This window comes from Mytilus galloprovincialis, chromosome 12 (assembly GCF_965363235.1).
Source record: "Mytilus galloprovincialis chromosome 12, xbMytGall1.hap1.1, whole genome shotgun sequence".
NCBI lineage: Eukaryota > Metazoa > Mollusca > Bivalvia > Mytilida > Mytilidae > Mytilus > Mytilus galloprovincialis.
Genome location: NC_134849.1, coordinates 26057355 through 26081471, shown reverse-complemented (window position 1 = coordinate 26081471; position 24117 = coordinate 26057355). Strand labels below are relative to the sequence as shown.

Genomic DNA, 24117 nt, shown 5'->3' with positions numbered 1-24117 from the left:
TTCTCCTAATAGTTCTACCGACAAAAAGGACATTTACAAAAATATATGCTTCTTTCAAAGGCAGATTGTGAACGTAAATGAACGGTGACTCCATTTTTTTATTTCATTTTGCTATTATGTATAAGATAAAATTCATTTATAGAAAAAAATAGAGAAATACTATAGTAAATAAAAAAAAATGATTTAGACCCTCGAGCCCCCTAAAAACATAATAATAAACAAAACCAAATATAAATAAAGTCTTCTCAATCGTTCAAAAATATAAAAAGAAATTATCTGAGGACAGAAATGCCCGGTTCAAGCTTTGCAATTTTCCAGAGTTTAAAGTACATGACTCGGTAAATGACTCATTGCCACAATTCGAACTTTTTCGCTGTGTAGTGGTTCTTAGAATTTTGTATGATTACCATAGAACTTGGATGAGAAAAACTGCAGTAAGAGAGCAGAAAAAATGAGAGAAATAATGGTAGGACAATGGAACTAAAGGACCACGGGACGGTCAAGCAGTTAATGTTCACATTGCCTTCGACTGAGGTTGATACATTGATTCGTATAGATCAAATTTTAAATTAGATTGTTCAATAAAAAATGTTGATAATTAACTATGCCTTTAATATGTTGAAGGAACCATCAGAGAGAGATAAACTACAAAAACAATTTAAAGAAAATTTAGGACAAGTTATGAAAGACCAGGACAAGAAAGGACACTTGAGAAACGTTTATTTTATTTCTAATACTGAGGATACTGATATTGTGTTTGAAGAGATTAGAAAAGACATTTCACGACAAGCTATGGATATGCAAGATTGGTGCAAAAATTGTCCGTTAAAATGGCTTTTATTTCAACAAGTCTTATTAAAGTTGAAAGACAGCAAAATACCAATTTCATCTACTAAAACATTGCTGAAAATTGCAAAACATGAAGATATTGATATTAGCGAAAAAAGTGAAGTCAAACGATGCTTGCAATACTGTAATGACAATGGAACAGTTATCTACTTTGATGAAGAGAACTTAGAAGATTATGTTATTTTGGACCCTAAATGGTTGATAAATGCCTTCAGATGTCTGGTGAGTGATAAAATTGATAATGTTATCGAAGTTTCAGATGACTGGCAAAAACTGAAAGACACTGGCCAACTAACAGATTCACTAATATCTCGGCTATTCCAAAAGGAACCAACATTGAAATTTGACGACAACAAAGCACATTTAATTGAAGTGATGAAACGATTTGATATTATTGTGAACTTGAAAGATTCAACCGAATTATACATGCCATGTATGATAAAGTCATGCTCTTTCTCTGAAGTTCAGAGGCAGTTTTTTGATGGAAGTCAATCAATTCACAAAACTAGTTGGTTATGCTTAGAGTTTAAGTTTCTTCCTCCAGCTTTCTTCAACCATATTATTGCCTGGTACACAAAGCAGTACCATGTGAGTGTTATACTCGATAAACAAATCCGACGCAAAAGAAAAGCATTATATCGCCAAATTGGTGTATTTGATTTGGATTTGTCTGGTTGTGAACAACTTGTGGTTTGTGAAGGACCTAATACCATAGCCCTCCAGGTATGGGATTCAAGTAAGCCAAATAAAACCGACCGAAAATTAGGATCCGATTTATTTCAATTCGTAGACACACTGCGGAAGCGCTACAGTCTTCACATACAATATTCACTTACATTTACCTGTAAAGATGGTGATTTTACAATCAATCGAAAAACAATTGAAGATTTAGTCCCTCAGGAATACCGGTGCCTTGAGCATAACACTAATCACGTATCAGACGATTTAGTAAAGCCGTGGGATTCTTGGGATGCATTAGAGTAAGTACACATAACGATTGCACAACACAAGGATTTGTTAACTCCCAATAAGACAACTTTAAACTGATGTAATTTCCTTCATCTAGCTTTAAATGTTGCAAATGAGGTAATAGATAAAAGAAGAAAGATTAATCTTTCAAATGGTGATAATTTTATTTGGACATAATTATTGTGTGATTAGTTGCTTTTTTGTGATGTCCATACCTGAATGAAAGTAGCTTTTTTATTACTCATAACATCCCAAAATATTTTATAGATTCATGTATAACACAGTTTTTGTTCTATTGGTGTTTTTGAAAATCTGAGACACCGTTTTGAAGATAACTGGTCTAAGGAACATGAGAAACAACATGTATGAAAATCAGGCATATAGCGGAACCCATCCAGACGCTAAATTTATTTAAAACAACATTTTCATGACAAAAAATGAATGTTTCACAATTGAAATAATAAACAAAACGTTTCTACTTGTACCCAATTTACTTTAATATGATTCACAAATGTACCATGAGGATACTTCAGAATTGGCATAAATCAATAAGGTTTTGACCAGTAAGAAAGCATTCCATTTCAACAGTTCTTATATATAAAGAAAATGGACACCATATGTATAAGAATCCAGATCTTGCGGGAGTTGTAATATTATCATTGACCTTACTGTAACGGTGTTGATTCCGGAAAAAATAAATGCGATGAAAAAGAAAAAAAAATGTAATGTATGTGTATAATCACAATAGTTTATCAAATATATTTTGTGAATTGTCTTATGTTATGAATACTAATCATGCTAATATTATGAACAAATAATATCTTGCCAAATAGTGGTTCCCTTAATTATTAGGTAAGCTAACATGAGGGATACTAAGTTAAAGCTGTAAACTTAGTAAATTGTTACAAAAAATATGCAATAAAGATATTGTTACGTTGGTGAAAAAAAGTCTGATAGCAAGAGATGGGTTGAATGAGTTTAACAAATTCATTTTAAATTTCAACAAATAATAATCCTGTTTTCCTGTCATGCAACACAATATGATGTGGCTACAGAGAAGTATATTACAATAGTTTTAATTTTTCATTCATGTCCAGTGCACGATGATTAATCAATATTGTAGACATCGCAATATCTACAATGTTAACACGATATTGTTTCAACATTGTTTACATTGTTTGAACCCTTATACATTGTTTACATCGTTGACATTGTTAACATCGTGATGTATACAATCTAGAAAATATATTGTGTTTACATCGCGATGTATACAATGTTAACACGATGTTGTGTCAACATCGCATACATTGTTTCAACCCTTATATATTGTTTACATCGTCGACATTGTTAACATCGCAATGTATACAATGTTAACACGATGTTGTGACACAACATCGTATACATTGCTTGAACTCCTATATATTGATTACATCGTTATCATCGCGATGTACAATGTTTACACAATATTGTGTGTACATCGTTTACATTGTCTTAACTCTTATATATTGTTTACATCGTTGACATCGTAAACATCGTTATGTATACAACGTTAAAAAGATTTTGTGTTTACTTCGCCATATAAACTATGTTGACACTGTTTTGTGTCAAATTAGAGCTATAACATCAAATGTAATTAAAATATTTGTTGTTAAAAAAACATAAAAATGCAAACTGTATACATGAAATCGACAAACTTCAATGAATAATTATTATATGAATGAATACAAAAACTTTTTAGTGATATTGTCAACATCACAGTCAATGTATACGATGTGAACGATGTAAATACAAAGGTATAGACTTGGTTCACATTTTTTATACGATGTTGATGATGTAAATGATGTATAAACAATATTTAAACATAACGATACAAACGATGTTAACGATGTTAACAGAAAGTGATAGAGTCGATATACAACATAAACACGATGTTGACACGATATTGTAAACATTGCGATGTATACGATGTGAACGATGTAAACACAAAGGTAAAGACTTGGTTCACAACGTCAATACGATGTTGACGATGTAAAAACGATATTGTCAACATCACGATGTATATGATGTCAACGATGTAAACAGAAAGTTATAGAGTCGATGTACAACATAAACACGATGTTGACACGAATTGTTAACATCACGAATATACGATGTGACAAAGGTACAGAACATAAAGATAGGACACAATGTTAACACAATAACGACACTATACAGTTGACATTGCGATGTTAACAATATCGACAAAACATCGTGCACTGGACATACTTCGTCTAGCGTACTAAATCCTGGTACCTTTGATAACTATTTTATAGCTAACTATGCAGTATGGGCTGGGCTAATTGTTAAAGGTCATATGATGACTAATATATGTTAATTTCTGTTTCCTTTAATTCAGTCTTCTTTAAAAGTTGTCTCATTGACAATCACACCTCATCTTATTTTAAGCTCACCGTGCCTGAAGGGCCAAGTGAGCTTTTCTCATCAATTGCCGTCCATCGTCGTTAACTTTTACAAAAATCTTTTCCTCTGACAATACTGGGCCAAATTAAACCAAACTTTGCCACAACCATCATTGGGGCATCTAGTTTAAAACATGTGTCCCGTGACTTCGCCAACCAACTTAGATGGCCGCCATGGCTAAAAATAGAACATATGGGTAAAACGTAGATTTTGGCTTATATCTTTGAAACCAAAGCAGTTAGAGCAAATCTGACAAAATAATTTAACAGATCAATTTCTTTCTGCCCGTAAATTTTCAGATGACATAGACAACCGGTTGTAACATTACTGCCCCTGAATTGATAATTGTAAGGACATTTTGCCGTTATCTTATTATCTTGAAAATTATTAGGATATAAATGAACTGTAAACAGCATTATTGTACGGCAAAGTAAGACGTACAAATAAGTCAACATGACCAAAATATTTTCTTTTGTAACTATTTGGGCCATGGAAAGATAGAGATAATTGTAAGCGGCAATATTGTTAAGTAAAATAAGATCTGCAAACACGTTACCATCACCAACACACAATTTTGTCATGAATCCATCTCTTTCCTTTGTTAAAAATATACACATATACCAAGGTGAGCGATACAGGCTCTCGAGAGCCTCTAGTTTATAATTATCATATAGTGATAAAGTTTGTGTCAAGTAATTTAATTAACAAACTGCTGGAATTTTCTCATATAACAAAAAGACTCCCTCTGTTTTTCCAATAAACATATTAAAGTCTTTCCACTTAAAACTCCAAGATAGTAATACAGTCATCTAATCATCTAATAAAAATTGTGTTATTGTTTCACATCACATAATTATCCATTATTCAATTCTTTGCCTGATTTACTTATCTTATTATAATCTTTGCTGTGTCAACTTTGTAGAAATTAAAAGTGTTTCTCTTAATAATAACTACAATATTTTAATGTTACTATGTTGGATATAACTCTAGTATAGTTTTTGGATCAATATATATACGCAGTTAACAGATAGCCAAATTGTAAACCAAATTATCAATAAATACTAAACTGGTAATATATACTTATATATTATAATGCTAACACAATTTTAAATTTACAGTTCAGTTTTTTTTTGTAATTTCCATCAATTCAAGTTATCGAACATAAGTTTTGTTAACAATGGTTCATAAATATGATCATGAAATTAATTGCGACACATACTTTGTAGAAAGAAAAGGCAGATACTTGAAAGCTTGCAATTCAGTCATTCACTATACAGTTACTAGTTTCCATGGCGTTGTCATTTTGTTTTATATTTATGAGTTTGACTGTCCCTTTTGTTTCTTTCGTCCCTCTTTTCCAACAACTTGCATGTAAAATGTAGATTGCTGTTGTCTCATCAGGGAAGATACGGAAAAAGTCAACAGACTAAGATTATTGAAAGGATTTTTTGTTTTATCATTTTTCGTACAAATGTACATGCTATTTATATCTAATAATATTTTTTTAATTGATTGCATTTATGTTAGGTATCAGAATATTAGTAGTTTATTTTCATGTTATTATATGATCATAACTTATTTTTTAATATGGAACATATTGTAATAATAACATTAATGCCTGGAATTTTTTTTCCTCAAATTAAAAAAAAAATCCAAAAATTATAATGTGACCTTTTTTCAAACAAACTTTGAAAACAAAAAAAAATATACCCTCTGAGATATTTTTATCAAGAATGCATCAGATGCAATATTTCGTAATGACGATCTTCGTTTATGCAAAAAACATCTGGAATAAAAAAAATTGGAGCCTAAAAAATGGGTTATTTTGACATTTTATGGCAAATCTTGATGTTGGGAACACATCAAATTTTAAAATTCAAAATTTTTACTTTAGATGAAATAACTTTCAAAACTTTCAAATATATTTTGAAACACTAATAGATGATAGTTTGATAGCAAAAAAAAACTGGGGATAGGTGTGTTCATTCTGATACAAGAAAAGTGGTAAAAACAGGTAAAAAAGGAGTTTTCATCGAGTATTTTTGAGATTTTCAACCAAATTCAGAGTATCCCATGGCAACGAGCATTTCAAATTTTGAAATGATATATTATATTTGTTGTCAGTGCACTATAACTTACCCATGATATTAAAATAAAGGAACTTTAGGAGTATGCATTTCTCATTACCTTTGAAATTATTTGATGCTTACGAAGAATGACTCTTAACAGGATGCATATTTTTGTTTTTTGATTGATACAAAAAGTATTGTATGCATGTGTACACAAAATGATCAGTTGGGCAGTCTTGCGGGTCCTTATTGGGAATTTCTAGAATTATAATTGTGACTTATTTCAAAAAGACGCTTAGACTTTCATGCACCCACCTAACACACAGCTGTATTATATATCATTCGAAAGCTAATAATCTGTACTTTCTGTTTTTCCTGGTCGTAAAATATCGTACGGTGCATTTTCTGTTAAATCTAGGTCAAAGGTCATGAAAAAAAATCCAATTTTTGCCATTACTAAACAAAAAGCTATTTTCTAATTCGTGTACCATAAAGTTTTCCAAAACATCATATGAATTAATATAGCATGATACATTATTTCCAAATCAAACACAAAATAAGTGGTTACATGCGTAATATTATTCGAAAATTGAAATTCATCAAAGAAACTAAAAAAAAAGAGAAAAATTGTTCCAAATTTAAAATGTATCTTGGGGGATTGATATTTGTTTGATAAAAAAATAGATAAATGTATATGCTTTAGGTCAAGGAATATTTGTTTTGTGACTTTTAAGGTAGATCATAAGTATATATTTTTTGAGACAGAATTTTCTTATAAATTGCTAAAAGGAAGATTGTACTATGCTCTTTTCAAATATTTAATAAAAAGTATGGGTCACCGTGCTATTTTTCAAGTCGTTGAAAATTGCAAAAATTTAGTTAGTTTGTTCATGAAAAAACACATTAGTGTGCCTAAAAAAAAATCTATGAGATCGAATTTTGAAATAAATTGTGGGAAGATAGGTTTCATTATATGTTTTAAGAAAATAAAAAGAAAACATGGTGTCACCGAACTTGTTTTCTTGCTAAAAGTAAAAATAAAAAATTTCCCTATTAGTCCAGTATAAATTGTGTACTAAAAGAGTTATCTCCCCTTAAATGGCTCATTTTAAAAAAATGTTTCTAAAACAAAACAAATTGATATTTGTTCAAACATTTTGTATAATACAATTAATTAACAAGTTCCTTTATATAGAAAAAACAGTCTAACCATTGAATTGCAAATCTGTCTCCAAATGTGCAGATTTAGGCAAACAACTAGACCGATTTTGTACTGAGATTGTACAATCCAAGATGGCGGTATACCATGTATCTACCTTAAGATGCAATTATCAATTATTGTTCATAGAACAGCCTTCTATTAATGTGTTTGCAGTTGCCCACATATCTGCCATCTGCAAATAATGATAATTTTGTTATTCTATGTTAAGATATATGTCAATATCAGGGAGGAGAATGATTTATCATAATAAAAAAATTGGTATTCAAAGTTAGAAAATAATGTAGACGAGTTTATTGAGGTAAAAATATGTTTTTTACGAATTCAAACTTATTCACCTTTTGTTATCATGTTTACATGCAAAACCTGACTTTGCGACTAAATCGTAGACAACATTAAAATAAGTATCCTTGTTTTGAAACATTTGGTTGTCTGAAGCGTTATGTAAACGAACTAAATATATTGCAGCTGCTTTTTATTTAGTTTAAAAAGTGTTAGACATATTAAATGTGTTTAAACGTTTAATCTTTTTAATAATTTGAATAAAAGTAAAATAATTTTAGCTTTTAAAATACGAAGGCAGGTCATCATATATATAAAACACTAAAAGCAGTTCTGATTTAAATAAATGAAACAGTTGAATACCCTTCCTGACCTCGTAAGATATTTCGCTGTATTAGGCAGTGATCGTTTTCATACTGTGCTGTGTGTTGTGAACTGCTGTTCGTCTCTTGGATTTTAATTCTATTTTGTTCATGGTTTTATTTAAGTTAATTTGATACATGGTTTGAGATGTTGATTGTTCCTTTGGTATTATTTTACTTCAAAGACATTAACTTCCAGAAATTCAAAATCGGCAAAAAATCGCCTAAAAGTAAAATGAAGAAGATTAACGCAATAAGACAAATATCAGTGGAAATAACTTACTTTGCTCACGGTGATATATATACCCCAAAGGGTAAGCAAATCATGTTCCACATGTGTCATCCGTCTTGAGGCTTATGTAATTCCTACCTCGGTGCAAAGCCTTATTCGGTAGGTGACATTAAAGGCAGAGATGACGGTATTTTGGTTAGGTCGAAAGTAACTTATCAGTCGTCATCTGGCAAAACAGATATTTCATAATTGTCAACTCGTAGTGACGTCCATACACGTTTCAAAGGGATGATTTCAACTTTGCATTTGAACTCTGTCTTAAAACCATGTTCAAACCACCAATTTTCTTCAAATATCCTGTACCAAGTCAGGCATATGGTTGAAGACATGTCCTGACAGGCACGAAGAGGATGAGTGAGTGAGTGAAGTCAGGCGTATGGCGGATGGTATGGGATAATCTGTTTCTTTGTATGTTGGCGTTTGTTTTTGTAGCAGTTCAGTGTTTCTGTTCCATTGTGTTCCTCTAATAGTTGAAGCGTTTCCCTCGATTTCGGTTTTTGACACGGATTTATTTCAGTTACTAGTAAATCCATTGATGACTATTGAATAGCGGTATTCTATATATTTGCCATTTTTTAATATCTTCATTATGAACAGTTACGCACTATCACGATAATCATGAAAGTAAATGCAACCTCTGGAATATTTTATCAACTTCGGGATATATACTCCACAAGAAGATGCCGTAAAATCGCGTTACAATTGGGTAAGTGATTAAATAAAGATTGTTATCTAATTTCGCGGACAGTATGTTGACTGATCATGCACAGGCAAACTTGGGAAATACAAAACTCTACATCTATACGTCATATCATGAATATTTCCGACTTGTTATTGGTTCAGAAAAATTGAGGCCCAATGAAATCAATCTCCTTCTTTAGTAGTATAGATAAGTAGGCATTGCTATAATGTTGCTACATAGAAATGAAAAGTTTATAATTGGGAAGTAAGGAGTGTTTTATGGGTTGATTTATGCTCATCTCTTTTGTCGTAAAGCTTCTTCTCAAACAACCCTCATCGTCAATTTCAAATACGTGATAGAGTAAACTATATCTGTTGAGGCTTTTTTTAATTTCAATGGAAAATGCGAGTATAACATTGTCACACATTTGGCACTATTCAGTGAGATGTTATTATCCATATAGTGGAGTGTGAAGTTTTAAGATAATGGTAGCTTATTTCAGTCGTCATCAGAAGCTCTCGCATGAAGTCATCCTCGTATGAAAAAAAACTAGTCATGCTAGAAATTCAGGAAGTCTAGTTGTAACTAGAATCAAGATTAATCTTATTAAATGAATTAATACATTTAAACAATGAACATTGCAATCTAAGCAATCAAGAAGTCAAGTGTTATACTGTATTTACTGGTTTTTCAATTCTATCAATTTTCATCAATCATTTTTTTATTCATTTTTGTCTAAATTTTCACTTTATGGTTCACAATATATAAATGAAAGGTCTTTTTCACTATTTTTGAAATGAAGCTACAAATTAAACAATTGGAAAAATCGAAGATGTTAATTTTTGTCTGGTAGTTACAAAGCAGAATGGAATCTCTTAGTTTCGCCCCCTTATTTGAACCAATAGTATGAATCGCAGACATTTTTTTTAAAGGAATTTTAAAAGATTCTTAGGAATTGGTGTATTAAATCTGATATTGACTACATACAATGTTTAAATAGGAAGAAATGATTAAAAGCATTTTTTCGCAGATGCCGGTATTTTGGACAAATGTATGAGTTGTTATGATTTGCTGTTTGATTAGAAGTAAGCATACTTTCAGGAAATGTATGATGACAAAAACTTCTTTGATAGTTATAACATGGTTTTACTTAGTTTCAAGTGATGAGCAATTGCATCAGAAAATAAATTAACGGTTTTCACACATTTTGTTTACTTTTACTAGAATTTCAGGAAACATGTGCTGTCTTTCAAAAACACGCTTTAAATATTTAACAATGCATATTTGAATTTAGTATTTTAAAGACATATTATGCAATCGAGCTGATATCTCAGAAAATATGCACTTATTCGTCCTTGACCTTTGATCTTTATTGTACGGAAATTGCACCGTACGATTTTGTTACAACCGGACAAAACAGATAGTAGTACATATTTGTATCTTTCAAATGATATATAATTTAGCCGTGTGATTGGTGAGTGCATTAAAAATTTAATATTATGGTTAAAGTCACTCGCCTATATACAATGACAATTTGGTGTTTTACACAATTTTTTTTTTCTCATTTTTGAAGCTTGAAAATTGAATATTGACTTTGTAATTTCTTTTTAAAGGAACTCATATTTAATAATTCTCCTCAAGAAGTTATAGTTTAAACATCAGAAACATTAACTGTCGTAATATTAAATATATGTACATCTTTACTGTGATTCCCTCTGTAACTTCAAGTTATTGTTTTGAGTTTCTCTTCTGTCAGCTCCAATATAGAAATGCATTTTTATTTGGAATATCTTCATTTTTCAATTTAATACCTAATCTTTTTCTTTTTCATAACTGTTATTTTTATTGCTGGTCAGTGGTCATAAAGCTATCAAATGATTCCATTGACCTACCACAAAGTACTGCTCACATGTTATTATCTTGTATCAGTCAGACACGTGTTTGTAAAAATAATTATCACCAAAACTCATTAACAGTGTACGATATGTAAATAAAGGTTTCTTCTGTGGTTTTGATATATAACGAAGTAACCAAAACTGCGGAAAATGAAATTTTGATAAAATTTTGTTGCTTTTGTATTGTGCTACCTTTACTAATTAAAATTGTTTTAGTATGTTTGCAATGATTTGACATCATATAACGCAGCGAAAATGTATGGTTCTATATATAATATTATAAATAAAGGCAACAGTAGTATACCGCTGTTCAAAACTCATAAATTCATGGACAAAAAACAAAATCGGGGTAACAAACTAAAACTGAAACGCATTAAATATAAGAGGAAAACAACGACACAACATTAAATGGAACACACACACACACAGAAACTGACTAAGCATTAGAACAAATCCTATGAGAATAACAAATATAACATCTAAACCAAATACATGAATTTGGGATAGATAAGTACCGTAACATGTCTTATAGTTATATAACTGTATATAATTATAATCATAGTGTTGTCAATTGCAAACACTTGGTTTGGTGCCCTGTTCCTTATGACACATACAACCATACAACCAAAATGTACGGACACGTCGCCATACAACGTCATCAAAATGTCATCTTTTTTAAAATTAGCAAACACAATATGTTAAAAATATCCATTTCTTAAGAAATGAAGAGTTCGCATGGACTAATATCCAATTGTTCAAAATATTTGAAGAAATTTAACAAAAGCACTGTTATTAGGCTTTTGGCGATGCGAATTTAAGCATGGATAAATAGGGGTACTTCTCATTACAGAATCATTGATGGTTTGGAGGTCAGTTCAGACCAATTTTTTATGATTCCATATGGATTCAACATTAAATTGGTGTAACCATAATGCAAATAATGATACATCTACATCTACAAAATGTAAACATAATGAAAACTTTTGTCTGAAGCATTTATAAACGTAGGTAAACAAACTGTCAAAATAGGTGCAATTTGGGTACTCTTATGTTATATAATAATGAAAATTGAATAGTTAAGTAAGTATTTAGCAAATACCTTTAAGAAAGAAAAACTAAGTGTTCGTATGAATATGTGTGCTTGATGATTCACATAAAATGCTTTAGGAAGAGAATTATAAAATAGTCCTATTTTGGGGAAAGTATATATTTAGAATGTAAAAACAGCCAATGACAATGACTTTCCTTTTATTAATTATCATAGTTATGGTGAGAATCATATTTGAATAGAGAACATATGACTTAAAAAGATGATACATTACAAAATATGCAATAGCATTGTGTATGTAACTTTGCTTTAAAGGATATTACTTCTACGTAAAGAACTGACTGATACATGTTATCTTCAAACTCTAGTTTTCAGAAATGATCATTTAACCAAGCGTAATTATCTTTAAAAATTGTAAATAAGTTATTAGCGTTTAAAAGCTATAGATACCTACCTCTAATAGTTTACTACGAATACATAAGATGTGATATTGTTAATGAAATATCCGTGTTGATAAATTTGAAATCAATATATAATTTCATCTGCGCTAACATGCTGATACTTAGCTAATATACTTATAATTATCTATAAAATATTGAGTGAATAAAATATAATAGATAGTATATGAATAAGACCGCTGATTTTCTCGATTTTTATCATTGTGTCATATCGGGGCCGTTTGTACCTACAAAAAAAAATGTAGATATTATTTTGGTTTGCTAATTTTGTAATACCGGACCTTGACCTATTTGTGCTCATATCTAAAGTGATATGCACAATTTTTTTTTTTAGTTCCCTTTAATGAATTTTTTTTAATCTGAAACAGTCATTTTGAAAGTCCATTACCGACTGATTAAAGTCATGTATAGTCTTTCATTTATTTTCACGATATATCCTCTGCAGTGTTTGCAGCTTCCAGCATTGCTCAGACAATCGACTACTGTCAATTTAAATTAGTTTTATCGATTAAAAATATAAAGATGTGTTGTGATTGCCATATATTGTTTTGCAATGTAGTTACCTGTCTTCACTTACCATTGTCTGAAGTGCTACTGAACATAGCTGAATAAACTCTAAGAAAATTGTAATAACAGTCTTGTATACCATACTCTGAAAATTGATAGAATGATTATAATGACTCAATGTTTGGACTTTTCAAACAGTCCTAAAATCCTAATAATCGTTTAATACTTTGAAAGTGTAATGTTGTTATAGAAGTCATTAAATGTATGTGCAACCTTTTCAAACGGTAAACTAAAACAGTAAAGACTCGGTTAGTGTAATAGGTATTAAATTTGTCAGCGTTTGTAAACGAGCGTTATTAGTGACCAATATTTGCATACATCTACCTAAATTGGTCCCTCGAAATAGATGTCACATTGTCATCCGTACCCATCTCTTTATTGGAACACTGTTATAATAAATCAAGTATGTCATATTTCTTGAAAAGCAGCATGATACAGTTGAAAATTCCAACAGGATGTGCTGCAACATTTCCAAAGCTTTATGACTACGAAAGTAAGTTCTTGTTGACCCTTATTGTTTATTTGACAATGCACAGATTATCAGTAATGCAGACGAAAGGAATTTACCGTATATTATATGACAAAGATGATTGGTCTATCATGTCTATCCTATTAATAATTAACTTCGTTTATCCTTTCATCCGTTTATTTGTCACCAAATTGTACATATGAAGTGTATAATATCTTGATACAAAGGCAACCTTTACGAATTATCAATCATGTTATATTGTATTTATGATTTCAGGTTTGAGAGATTAAAGAGGTAAGTAGCTGTTTGGTTTTACATGCTCATTAGAGTGTCGTGATTCGGACATGAAAATACGGTACAACCAAATTCATACCGTGATAACGGTATCACCTATCGGGATACAACATGTACAAGGAATATTCATATATCGTTTTTCTATATGACATATCTTCAAAATTTATTTGATACCTAGAGCAACAAACCGAACACGCTTAACATGCTTAATACAAAAGCAATAATACTACAGATTGGTTCAACAGATGTAAAATCTATCCATTTTGCGTTTATCACGATGAGTCATCAGATTAAGTCTAGGACTGTTCTGTACTCTCCTAAAGCTGTAGACATAAATTCATAGCACTGCATAATAACTCTTTGATTTTAAGGAAATCAACACCTCGTAACGCTTTGTAAATGTATTTTTTGGTCAAGTGCCAAAGTCTTGGACATAAAACAATGTAATGTTCAAAACTTTGCAATTATCTCAGCATACATAATGACAGCGTCGTCAATATTAACATATCCCTTTTTCACCCTCATTGCTTATGCATAATTTTATTTTTATGTTGAACGCACATTCTCAATATTTATACCATGTTGCGATTATCTAAAGTCATCTATTGATGAATCATTTCAATCGTCATTGAAAACGTTGAATTGTCTGAATATCAATTTTGATGCTCAAGATTATTTTAATAACAGAGGTAAGAATACGATTGGGATTTGTATTGGAACAATCGACGTACTAATGTAAACAATAAAAAAAGATATTATTTCCATTGTTGTTCGTAACGACGTTTGATCTTCTCCCCTTTCCAAATGTGATTACTGCTCTATAGAGCAATTGCTTCTAATTGAACAAATGTACAAAATAAAATACTGTCCTCAATGCAACTTTGCTACATGTAAGTTTCTTCTGCTTCATGTTAATATGAGGAAGGCGCTACCTTAATGCCAGCTTTATACTAAGACAATGTCCTATATATTGATTGGTTGTTGGTTGTTTAACGTCCAGTGGCAAATATTCCATGCATGTTCAGAACGAATGTCCTAGGCTACAAATACGTATTGTTTATGCCTAAAATAAAATTATAAGTTCAGATGGAAAATGTTTAGGGAACAAACATTGAACTTGAAAAAAACATGAGGGGTTATGCTATTTTTCCTGAAAAAAATATTCTGATTCCCAAATTGATGAATAAAAAATCTGTTCAAGCATAGGACAAAACAAATATTTTGAATCCAGATCTTCACCAAAAATGATTTTATCTTTCAGATGTGCAAAATAAATTTAACTTTTATATATATATCTAAAAACATAAAAACTTCCCAAATAATAAGTAAGATAATAAGGCCGTATTTGCCAATTAGTTTTTATAAACCTTAATACTAGTGTTAAATTTTGACTAAATAATTTTAATTGATAGCGCTGAAGGGCTTCGGTAATAAAAAACTGACTTGAATAAAAAAAAAACATTAGTATTTCTGATCATCTTCAGTTTGTGAGTTCTACATCAATTTCATGTACTAATTCAGAGTCGGTTTTATGTCATTTCTTGCATATATTTTTTTTGGTTACATGTACATGATGTAGCTTACTTTTCAAGTTTTTATGTGACAGCAAAATAAAATTGAGAATGGAAATGGGAAATACAAGCATGTCAAAAATTTGCTTTCGAGTAATGCTTAATCATATCATCAGTTGTTTTCACGAAGACACATTTGGTTTCAGACAATAACTTGATTATAAGTGAATGGATCTCCATGAAATTTTACTAGGAGGTTCAATACACAAAAGGAAGATTAAAATTGATTTTGGGGTTATGGTACAACATTATTGAGTTGGTGTTTTTCTTCAAAATTTTGGGTTTTTCTTCCAAAAATTACCTTATTTACATTGATTTACTCATCTAGTATATATAGATGCAACAAATACTGATTTGGCAGGAGATGCACTCAAAATAGGGTGTTTTAAGGTGATACCTAACACTTTAACAAAAATTTATTTGGCTCGCTTAATTTTGATAAAATTTTGACAAAGTATTTACTTTGACCCTTTAACAAAAATATAAAAATTTCAAAAATTTTGAACCAACCGCTTTGTCAGAAAAATTATACTGGTTATATAGCAGTTTGACAAACACCAATTTTGATCTTTGTGAAGCTTATTATTCCCTTTAAAATACAACGTAAATAAAACGTTTAGCTGACTTTACAGAGTTATCTCCCTGTAGTGTTAGGTACCACCTAAAATATTTTATCTGTAATTTGTGTATTTTTCCTATGATATATACTTCTTGATATTGATGATGTGAGTAACATGATAAAGAAAACATATTTGGTAAGTATATATTCACAATTGACATGCGCCAGTGCGCTGCAAAAGGATCTTCTTTCCCTTTAATTCCAAAAATTGCACATGATTTTTTTTTCTCACAGAAACACATAAGTTATTTGGTAAACGAAACACTTGTCATTGTTTGAAACTTTCAGTAATAAAAATTTAGTTTAGCCTGTTTGAATGTTTCACTGATTGTGTGAAAATTTTTACAGAAAATGTACAAAACACTTGATAAAATTGCATTATCTGCAGAATTATTTATAACTTTCCTCACAATATATTCACAAGGACATAGAACTAACATATTGTGCATGCTATTCTGATCTGAGTTTTATTCATACATACATGTATACTGGCATGGCTGGTGCTGTTTCAGGTTGTCTTCTTTTTTGGTTTCTTGAGAAGTATTTGTTTAACCTGTTCAGTCACTATAAAGTGTTACAATTCTTATTTAGACGCAACACATAAATAGTGACCAAAAAGGTACTGCTTTCACATGAGAGAAGCTAGAAAAAAAATTAAATGTACACATTTTCAATATTTTTGTAGGACTTGCTATCATATGAAATTAAGGAGATATGTAGTTAGAGACTCCTGCTGAATAGAAATATGTGGGTTCACCTGATACCTGTTTTCAAATTAGTCCATATTGAAGTTTAAAGGATCCAAAATTAAAATATGTTTGATTTCAACTGACATAAAAAATTTGGAGTTTTTTATAAGCTAAATATACATCTGTGGTCGTATTAGGCTGTGCGTGGCGAAGCATTTTATTGCTTTTAGGTTTGTACTTTTTTTGACTTTTTTGGTCATGAAAATAAATTTGTAGTTCTGTTGGGAGTTGCTAACATGAGAATACCCAAATTGCACCTAAATTGTCAGTTTTTTTACCATTTGTTTTTATGTACCAGACAAAAGTTTATTCTGTGCTAATTTGTAGACTATCCTTGTTTACAATATAAGTTACACCAATTTAATTTTGAGTCCATGTAGAGTCATTGAAAAATGGGTTTGAAATTACATCCAAACAATCCATGATACTGTAATGAGGTCAGTACCCAAATTCCATACATCATTACATGTATGGTTAATTTCAAATCCTTAAAACTGGGATATAAACAGAGATTTTGTTTTATTTCTTCAAATATTTTGAACAATTTGACATTATTCCATGCTTTAACTATTACTTTTTGAAGAAAAGGATGCTGGTAACAAATTTAATTTGCTCATTTTAAAAAGATGATAATAAGATAACTTCACATGGTGAAAGAAAACTTGTAAGATTTTTGCAGATTTTTTTTTTGCTGAAAGAGTGCAATTTGGTTACTGAGTACAATCAATTTTGGTACTGTGATGTTATATAACTATAAGTGTGTATTGCTAAATAGGTTGAAATGTGAACCTGATAGTAATATAGTGATAAAGTACTCGGTAGAGTGAAAATGTTTTGATCTGACAGGTTTAAACTGATGCATAAAACATGCAGGCGACTAGTCTGCTGCAGCTTTAATTTTATGATGTAGCCCACACACTTCCAAGTAACATGCCTTGTATATACCTATCAAAGTCATGGTATTCTATGGGTTATCATAAAATCCAATTTTGGACAATATGGGAGCATGCAATATATACAGTAGTCAGTTCTAAATGTACTACTCAGACTCAAGTCTCCTTTTATGATTAAACTTAGAGAGAGAAAACAAAACAGTTTCCATCTCCTGGGACTGTGTAAGGTGTGACATAATCAATGAAAAGATTTGTTGAGAGTTTGCCAAAGGAAGTACAGAATTAGAAGATTGTGAATTATTTGAATAATTTTTTATGTTTTAAACTTTTGTTATGTTTTGAATTAGTCTGTGGGCTACCATAGGATCCAGAAAGAGGGGGGGGGGTCCCCCCTTTTCTTCGGAAAAAAATGTTGACTGTATAGGGAATCACTGAAGCATCACTAGAGCGCCCCGTCAGCGGGCCCTCCTTATGAAAAATGCTGGATTCGTCATTGACTAACCGTGATCACATTCAACAGTATAATTATCAGTGTTCCTTGATGTGGGGAATAATGGCAGATGAACATAAGTAGTCATGGTCAACCAGTGTACCGGATTTACCCCACATGCCGCATGGCCATTATAAAAAAATTCCGAAATGTATTGCCTACAGAGTTTTTTCTGTGTTCCCATGGCTGGACGGAACTTTTACGCTAAATATGTTATCGTTTACTATGATTTTGTGACTTTTAAATGAAGTACCTGTTATTATTTAGGTAATTTGTTTTGACCTCACTGATAATGGACTGTTGAAGCAGACGAAACATGGCGTCAGATGTTGTTGTCCTAACTTCGGTAATTTCCGTGGTACAACATTTTTTTAAATAAGCTACACAAGTTACCAAAATTTCTGAATTCTTGTTTTATCAAACAAATAAAAATTCATGTCGTATTTAACATCGAAATTATTCCGATCTGTCCCGTTTTTTCCAGATCGCGTTGAAACGTTAAATTCGGCCGCCATTAAAAAAAATAATCGTACGAGATTTTACGAGAGTGACGAAACTTTTCAGATGGGTCGTGTAGAGAGAGTTATCGTTCTTTATTCCAAAACGATGCTTCTACCATAAGTGCCAGCTAAAGCTGGCATATAACGTCAGAGTACATTTACTGTTATATAGTGGGATATATTATGGACATAATTGTGCAAATCGTGATACAAGCATGAAATTTGGTATACTGGTTGACTAAACGATACTAAAAAAATCCGTTGCTGGCCAGAAAAAAAAATCATTTTTTCAAGATGGCCAACACACATTTGAAAATGACGTCATTATAAATTGACAATAATTCGTTAATCCTTTAAAAGGTGTGTTATATGTAAAATCCAATGTTAGATTTGATAAAAAGTAAATGACAGTTCCTAAATTACGACTAGACAATACATTAATGAAACTAAAGATGACTTCCGGTTTCGAAATGCCGGTAAAAAAAGTCAAAATTTCAATTTTTATACTTTCAAGCAACTTCACAAGGGATGTATAATCCAATGTAAGTTATGATAAAACGTTTAATAAAGTTCGACGAAACAACACATAATGAAGAAAAATAGTGACTTCCGGTTCCAAAATGGCGGCAAATACGTAAAAAATATTTTTATAATTTCCATCAACTTAACAAGTGTTAACACTCGTTGTTAAGTTTAAATGCCTAGTTTGGGTAGAAAGACAGGTTGCTTATTCTATAATTATCTGATAGTTGCCTATACAACAACCCGTACAAAGAAGGCCAGAACGGTAGCATCTACAGTTACCAACACAGCTCGGTTTTCGCCTCCGCGTTTCAAAATTTTCTGACACGAGGATGCAACGGCTCTCAAAGAAGTCCATTTTGGTTTCCAACTGTCATTGATTCTTTCTTTCATCCAACCACATTGTTCATGACTTCGAAAACGCACCTGTCGATTATATGAATCAGGCTGAGCCCAAGCAACTCCTCCTTGATATACTTCTCTTTTGATGTGCTCTGGAAAAGAACCTCTTGTAGGCGGAATTGCATCACAATGCCGCTGCTTCCTGGCAAACAATTCACATCGTGCCTCGCTCCAAACTTAAGCCTAAAAAGAACATCCTTTACATCTGGAAAACCTTCCATTGTTAGCCAAGCTGACCTTTTGCCTTTCTCATGACAATTCGACAAAGTGCCTCATCCACTAAATGCATGGACGAAAGGAAAAGCAGCTACACAAGGACAAAACGCATTTGATATGTCACGTGCGGGAAGCCATCAAAAGTCGTTATTCCTTCCATAACCTATCCGCAATTTGTTCTACCTAATTTGGCGATTGCTGCAATTCTTGATACTATTACATCTGTGTCAATACTACCTAAAATAACATTTTACAACACTTTTCATAATCATGCCGAACATGGACAAACATTCGTGTATCTGCTTCTTCATGATTACAAGGGGATATATAGCAAGTATCTTTATTGAAATTGCAAAGAATATTTTCACCGTGAGTAACATACACATTTGTATTAGTCTCTTAAGAAGACAGTTTCTAATGAAAGTGATGCGATTTTTACATGTAAATACAGTACAGCCGGAGACATATCGTGATAGTGGTAGCACGGTGTAAAATGAATATATATATATATATATGTAGGACTCTGAACCGTGATGGTCCTTTGAAACGCGATGGTCACGCTAAGGTGCTATGACTTTACGCTACGATGTTGGCATTGCGACTAATTCTTGTTGATAACTACACCGAAATGCGGTAGGCGTAACGCTGAAGTGCGATGGTCTGCACAGTTTACATTTTCAATGCTGTATATGTCAGTATAGTTAATACTTTACATGTGGGAAGTTGTCTTCCAGGTCTGTAAGTTGATAATAGGCTTACCGAATTTAAACAAAAATGAGAAACAGGGAGATTTGTAACCCTCTGTAGTTATTTTTTTCTAAATCTACAAAAGGTTAAATAAAAAAATAAACACGGGTCCGCAGAATTACGTCCATATTAACAGTTCTTACCCCGGATTACAGTATGCCTAATTTTGTGATTATATAAAACGCAAAATCTTAGTGGTCATACCATATAACGATTATCTAAGTTCATCTCTCTTTTTTTGCATCATTTTAGTATCATTTCAGTATCAACGTTCAGGGAATCAAAATGTTGTACATAAAATGCCAACATGTAAATCAATTAATGAATACGATTCATATTTCAAACTAACATAAATAATACTGTACTGTAAATTCAGAAATTATTGCGTGCATTTATTATTGCGATTTTGTCAATTTAGACTTAAATGCAATTTTCATTTTTACGATTTTGAGAAAAATCCTGATTAATTCATATAAAATACTTCAAAACGCGAGTTTAAATTATTGTGTTTACAACTCTGTCGCATTTTTCGCAATAATAAAAACCTAGCAATAATTTCTGAAAATGTTATCTATGTCAAATTATACATACCTATATATATAGAAGTCAATCTTAATTACAGAGCTTGAGTAAACATTTATACAAACAGCGCAAGGACGCCAACCAAAGTTTTACATTACATGCATTAGGAAATTAGCTGTAAGGCAAAAAATTATTAAAAAAATCAATACTCAGCAAATGTGAATTAAAATAAAAATTTTTGGTGTTTAAAACTGAATTGTTGTAAATTTAACTTATGACAAAAGCAATTGCTCCAAGAATAATATCCTACATAAAATCGCTCCCTTTCATTTAGCTACAACTGTGACCGGAGAGATTACAAACTAATTTCAATTTTTAATGCCGGCAACAACTTTTTCTTTGTTTTAATTCTCAAAAGCAGCAATTTAGATTTATATTATTTGATCCTGTTCGAGAAATCTTACTTTGTAGTTTTCAACGGGAAATTATTTCTTAATTAATTTTTGAGTCAAAATCTTTTTGTATTTTATATTTACTGGCTCGTTTATTCAAAACACGTGAGGTAGTAATACAAGGATTGTATTTTAAGATAGACGTATAACGTTTTAGAATCAAAAACTTTCATTCATATATTATAAAATGTTATATCTATATTTTTAATTTCCTTATATCTTCAATATTCAAAAATAATGAATTCACAAACTTGATGCAATAATTTCTAAACGTTCGTCTTAGTCGGGGAAAATAATGGTATAAAGTAGTCCGTCCATTCTTTTGCATGTCCGTCTGTCAACAGTATCGAATGAGTTCGTTACGGCAAACTTCTAAAATTGACGCGAAAAGAAACAAGCACATCTAGTCTGATATAGTCAAATACTATATAAGTTAACCAGTACCATCTTTCATTTCTTTTTTAATTTTCAATAATTTTGCTAATGAGGGACAGAGGACAAAAATAGACTTTCAATACAAAAGCGGCATGAAAGGTTATTTCAAACAATATTCCATTCCGACGGATGGTGTTTCTGAAGGTTAATATTGTGTCACAACAACATCATAAGATCTGATACTGGTACATGCTAAATCTCTTGTAATACCTGATAATTAAGTAGGTAAATATAGTTGTTATTCTTGGAAATTAAAACGTGGGTTTCAAACGTCCAATTTGCGATTTTTTTTTTCAAATAGTGCGCCAGCAAGGAAAGTTTGTACTATGACGTCAGATGCAATGTTCTGAAGAAAGACTAACTCTTTTCTTCAAAACGAACGAGAAAAAACATGAAATTTTTTTTGAAAGGTCGGTAACATACACTTTTTTGCTTTATTTTGAAGAGTACATATGGCACTTTCCTTTTTTTTAATTTTTATGAAGAAATCACTGGTAGATACTTTTTAATACTGGAAACATTGTTTTCCTTTTTACGTTTAATTTTTGGCGGGAATGAAATAAATCATATTTTTAAAGATCAAAACAATATGAGTCTTAAACTCTTGAACCTGTTTTTGAAAGATACAAATCTACTGTTTAACGTGAAACAAGAATTATGCGTGTTCGATATCAAGCATTTTTCGGAGAGTTTAGATAACAAGCAAATATAATGTTAATATTCGGGAAAACACGAAACCGAGGTTGCTATAGTGACAAAACTATGTCGGAGGGCTCCAATTTGTTTCATCATATTTTGTTCCTCAAATCATGCAACAAGGAACAATCAGTGATAGAAATGAATAGGCTGTTTGGTCTTTAAGTAAAACGTCATTGTGCTAAGTTTCTTCTTTTTCTTCTTCTAACGTCAAATCTGACGTCGTTTGAACTGAACAGTCACTATTGAAAGTGACATTGGGCTGGTCTGTGCAAGAGAAACAGGCGGACATACCATGATAGAATTTTCACGTTTCAGGGTAAAATGAATAAATATATTTTGCTATTTGGCCTGTCTTCGTAATTTCTTTAATATATATTTAAAGCACAAAAAAAAACCAAGCGGTATTACGTGGTAAATACACAAGAAATAATAGAGATGGGTCTAAAAGAAATGCCCATCTCCCTTAGTGAGCGATATTATCATCATATTGAGTCATAACATACTGTCATTGGCTGTACTATACTCTCCCAATCTGTACATTTAAACACATACCACTATTATCATTCTCTTAATGTAAGGACTTCGACGTCTCCTGATATACAATATTAAGACAATGTTTATATGTAAGGTCAGCGCACTGTTTGGAGATGCAATATATGTCTCATTAGCATAGCAATATGTCGTACTCCCTTACTCTTGTAAATCTTACATTTATACTTTCGCCAATGGTCGTCCATGAATATAGATGATATTTTATGTAATGATTACGACCATCATTGTCTATGACCTCCCTAGTAAGGGTTGGTGTACATAACTGTGCAAATTCTCAGCAAAATGGATTGCAGTCCTGTCATTATTTACAGCTCTTGTTACGCCGGATTATTGAATGCCTAATTTAGTCCTTATATTTAGTGCAACATCATAGTGGTCATACCATATAACGATTATCTAGGTTCATCTGACATCATCTATCTTTCTTATGTCGTCATCATTACAGTATCAACGTTCAGGGAATCATACTGTTGTATATACTATGCTAACATGTAAATTATTTAATGAAAAATAAGCATATATCAAAATAAGATAATCAATAGAATAATGTTTGTTTTATGATTTCAGGGATTTGTACCTCTAAGTAATTATATAATTATACGTATTATTTTAGGTCATGTTCTATCAGTAACTCAAATATGATCAGAAGAGATGTGTATAAAGAAGGTCATTTCTATAACAATAGTTATCAAAGGTACCAGAATTATAATTTAGTATGCCAGACGCGCGTTTCGTCTACATAAGACTCTTCAGTGACGCTCATATCAAAATATTTAAAAGCTAAACAAGCACAAAATTGAAGAGCATTGAGGATCCAAAATTCCAAAAAGTTG

General features: G+C 31.3%; 1 protein-coding gene across 1 annotated transcript in view; it reads left to right on the top strand.

Annotated features, from left to right (window-relative positions):
• LOC143055269 (uncharacterized) overlaps positions 1-24117 on the top strand; it is a 95001-nt gene that overhangs the window by 15497 nt on the left and 55387 nt on the right. The window contains exons 12-14 of the mRNA XM_076228400.1: positions 625-1829; positions 13898-13915; positions 23898-23978. Of these exons, the coding sequence (XP_076084515.1) occupies positions 625-1829; positions 13898-13915; positions 23898-23978 (1304 nt within the window). The remainder of the gene's footprint in view (positions 1-624; positions 1830-13897; positions 13916-23897; positions 23979-24117) is intronic.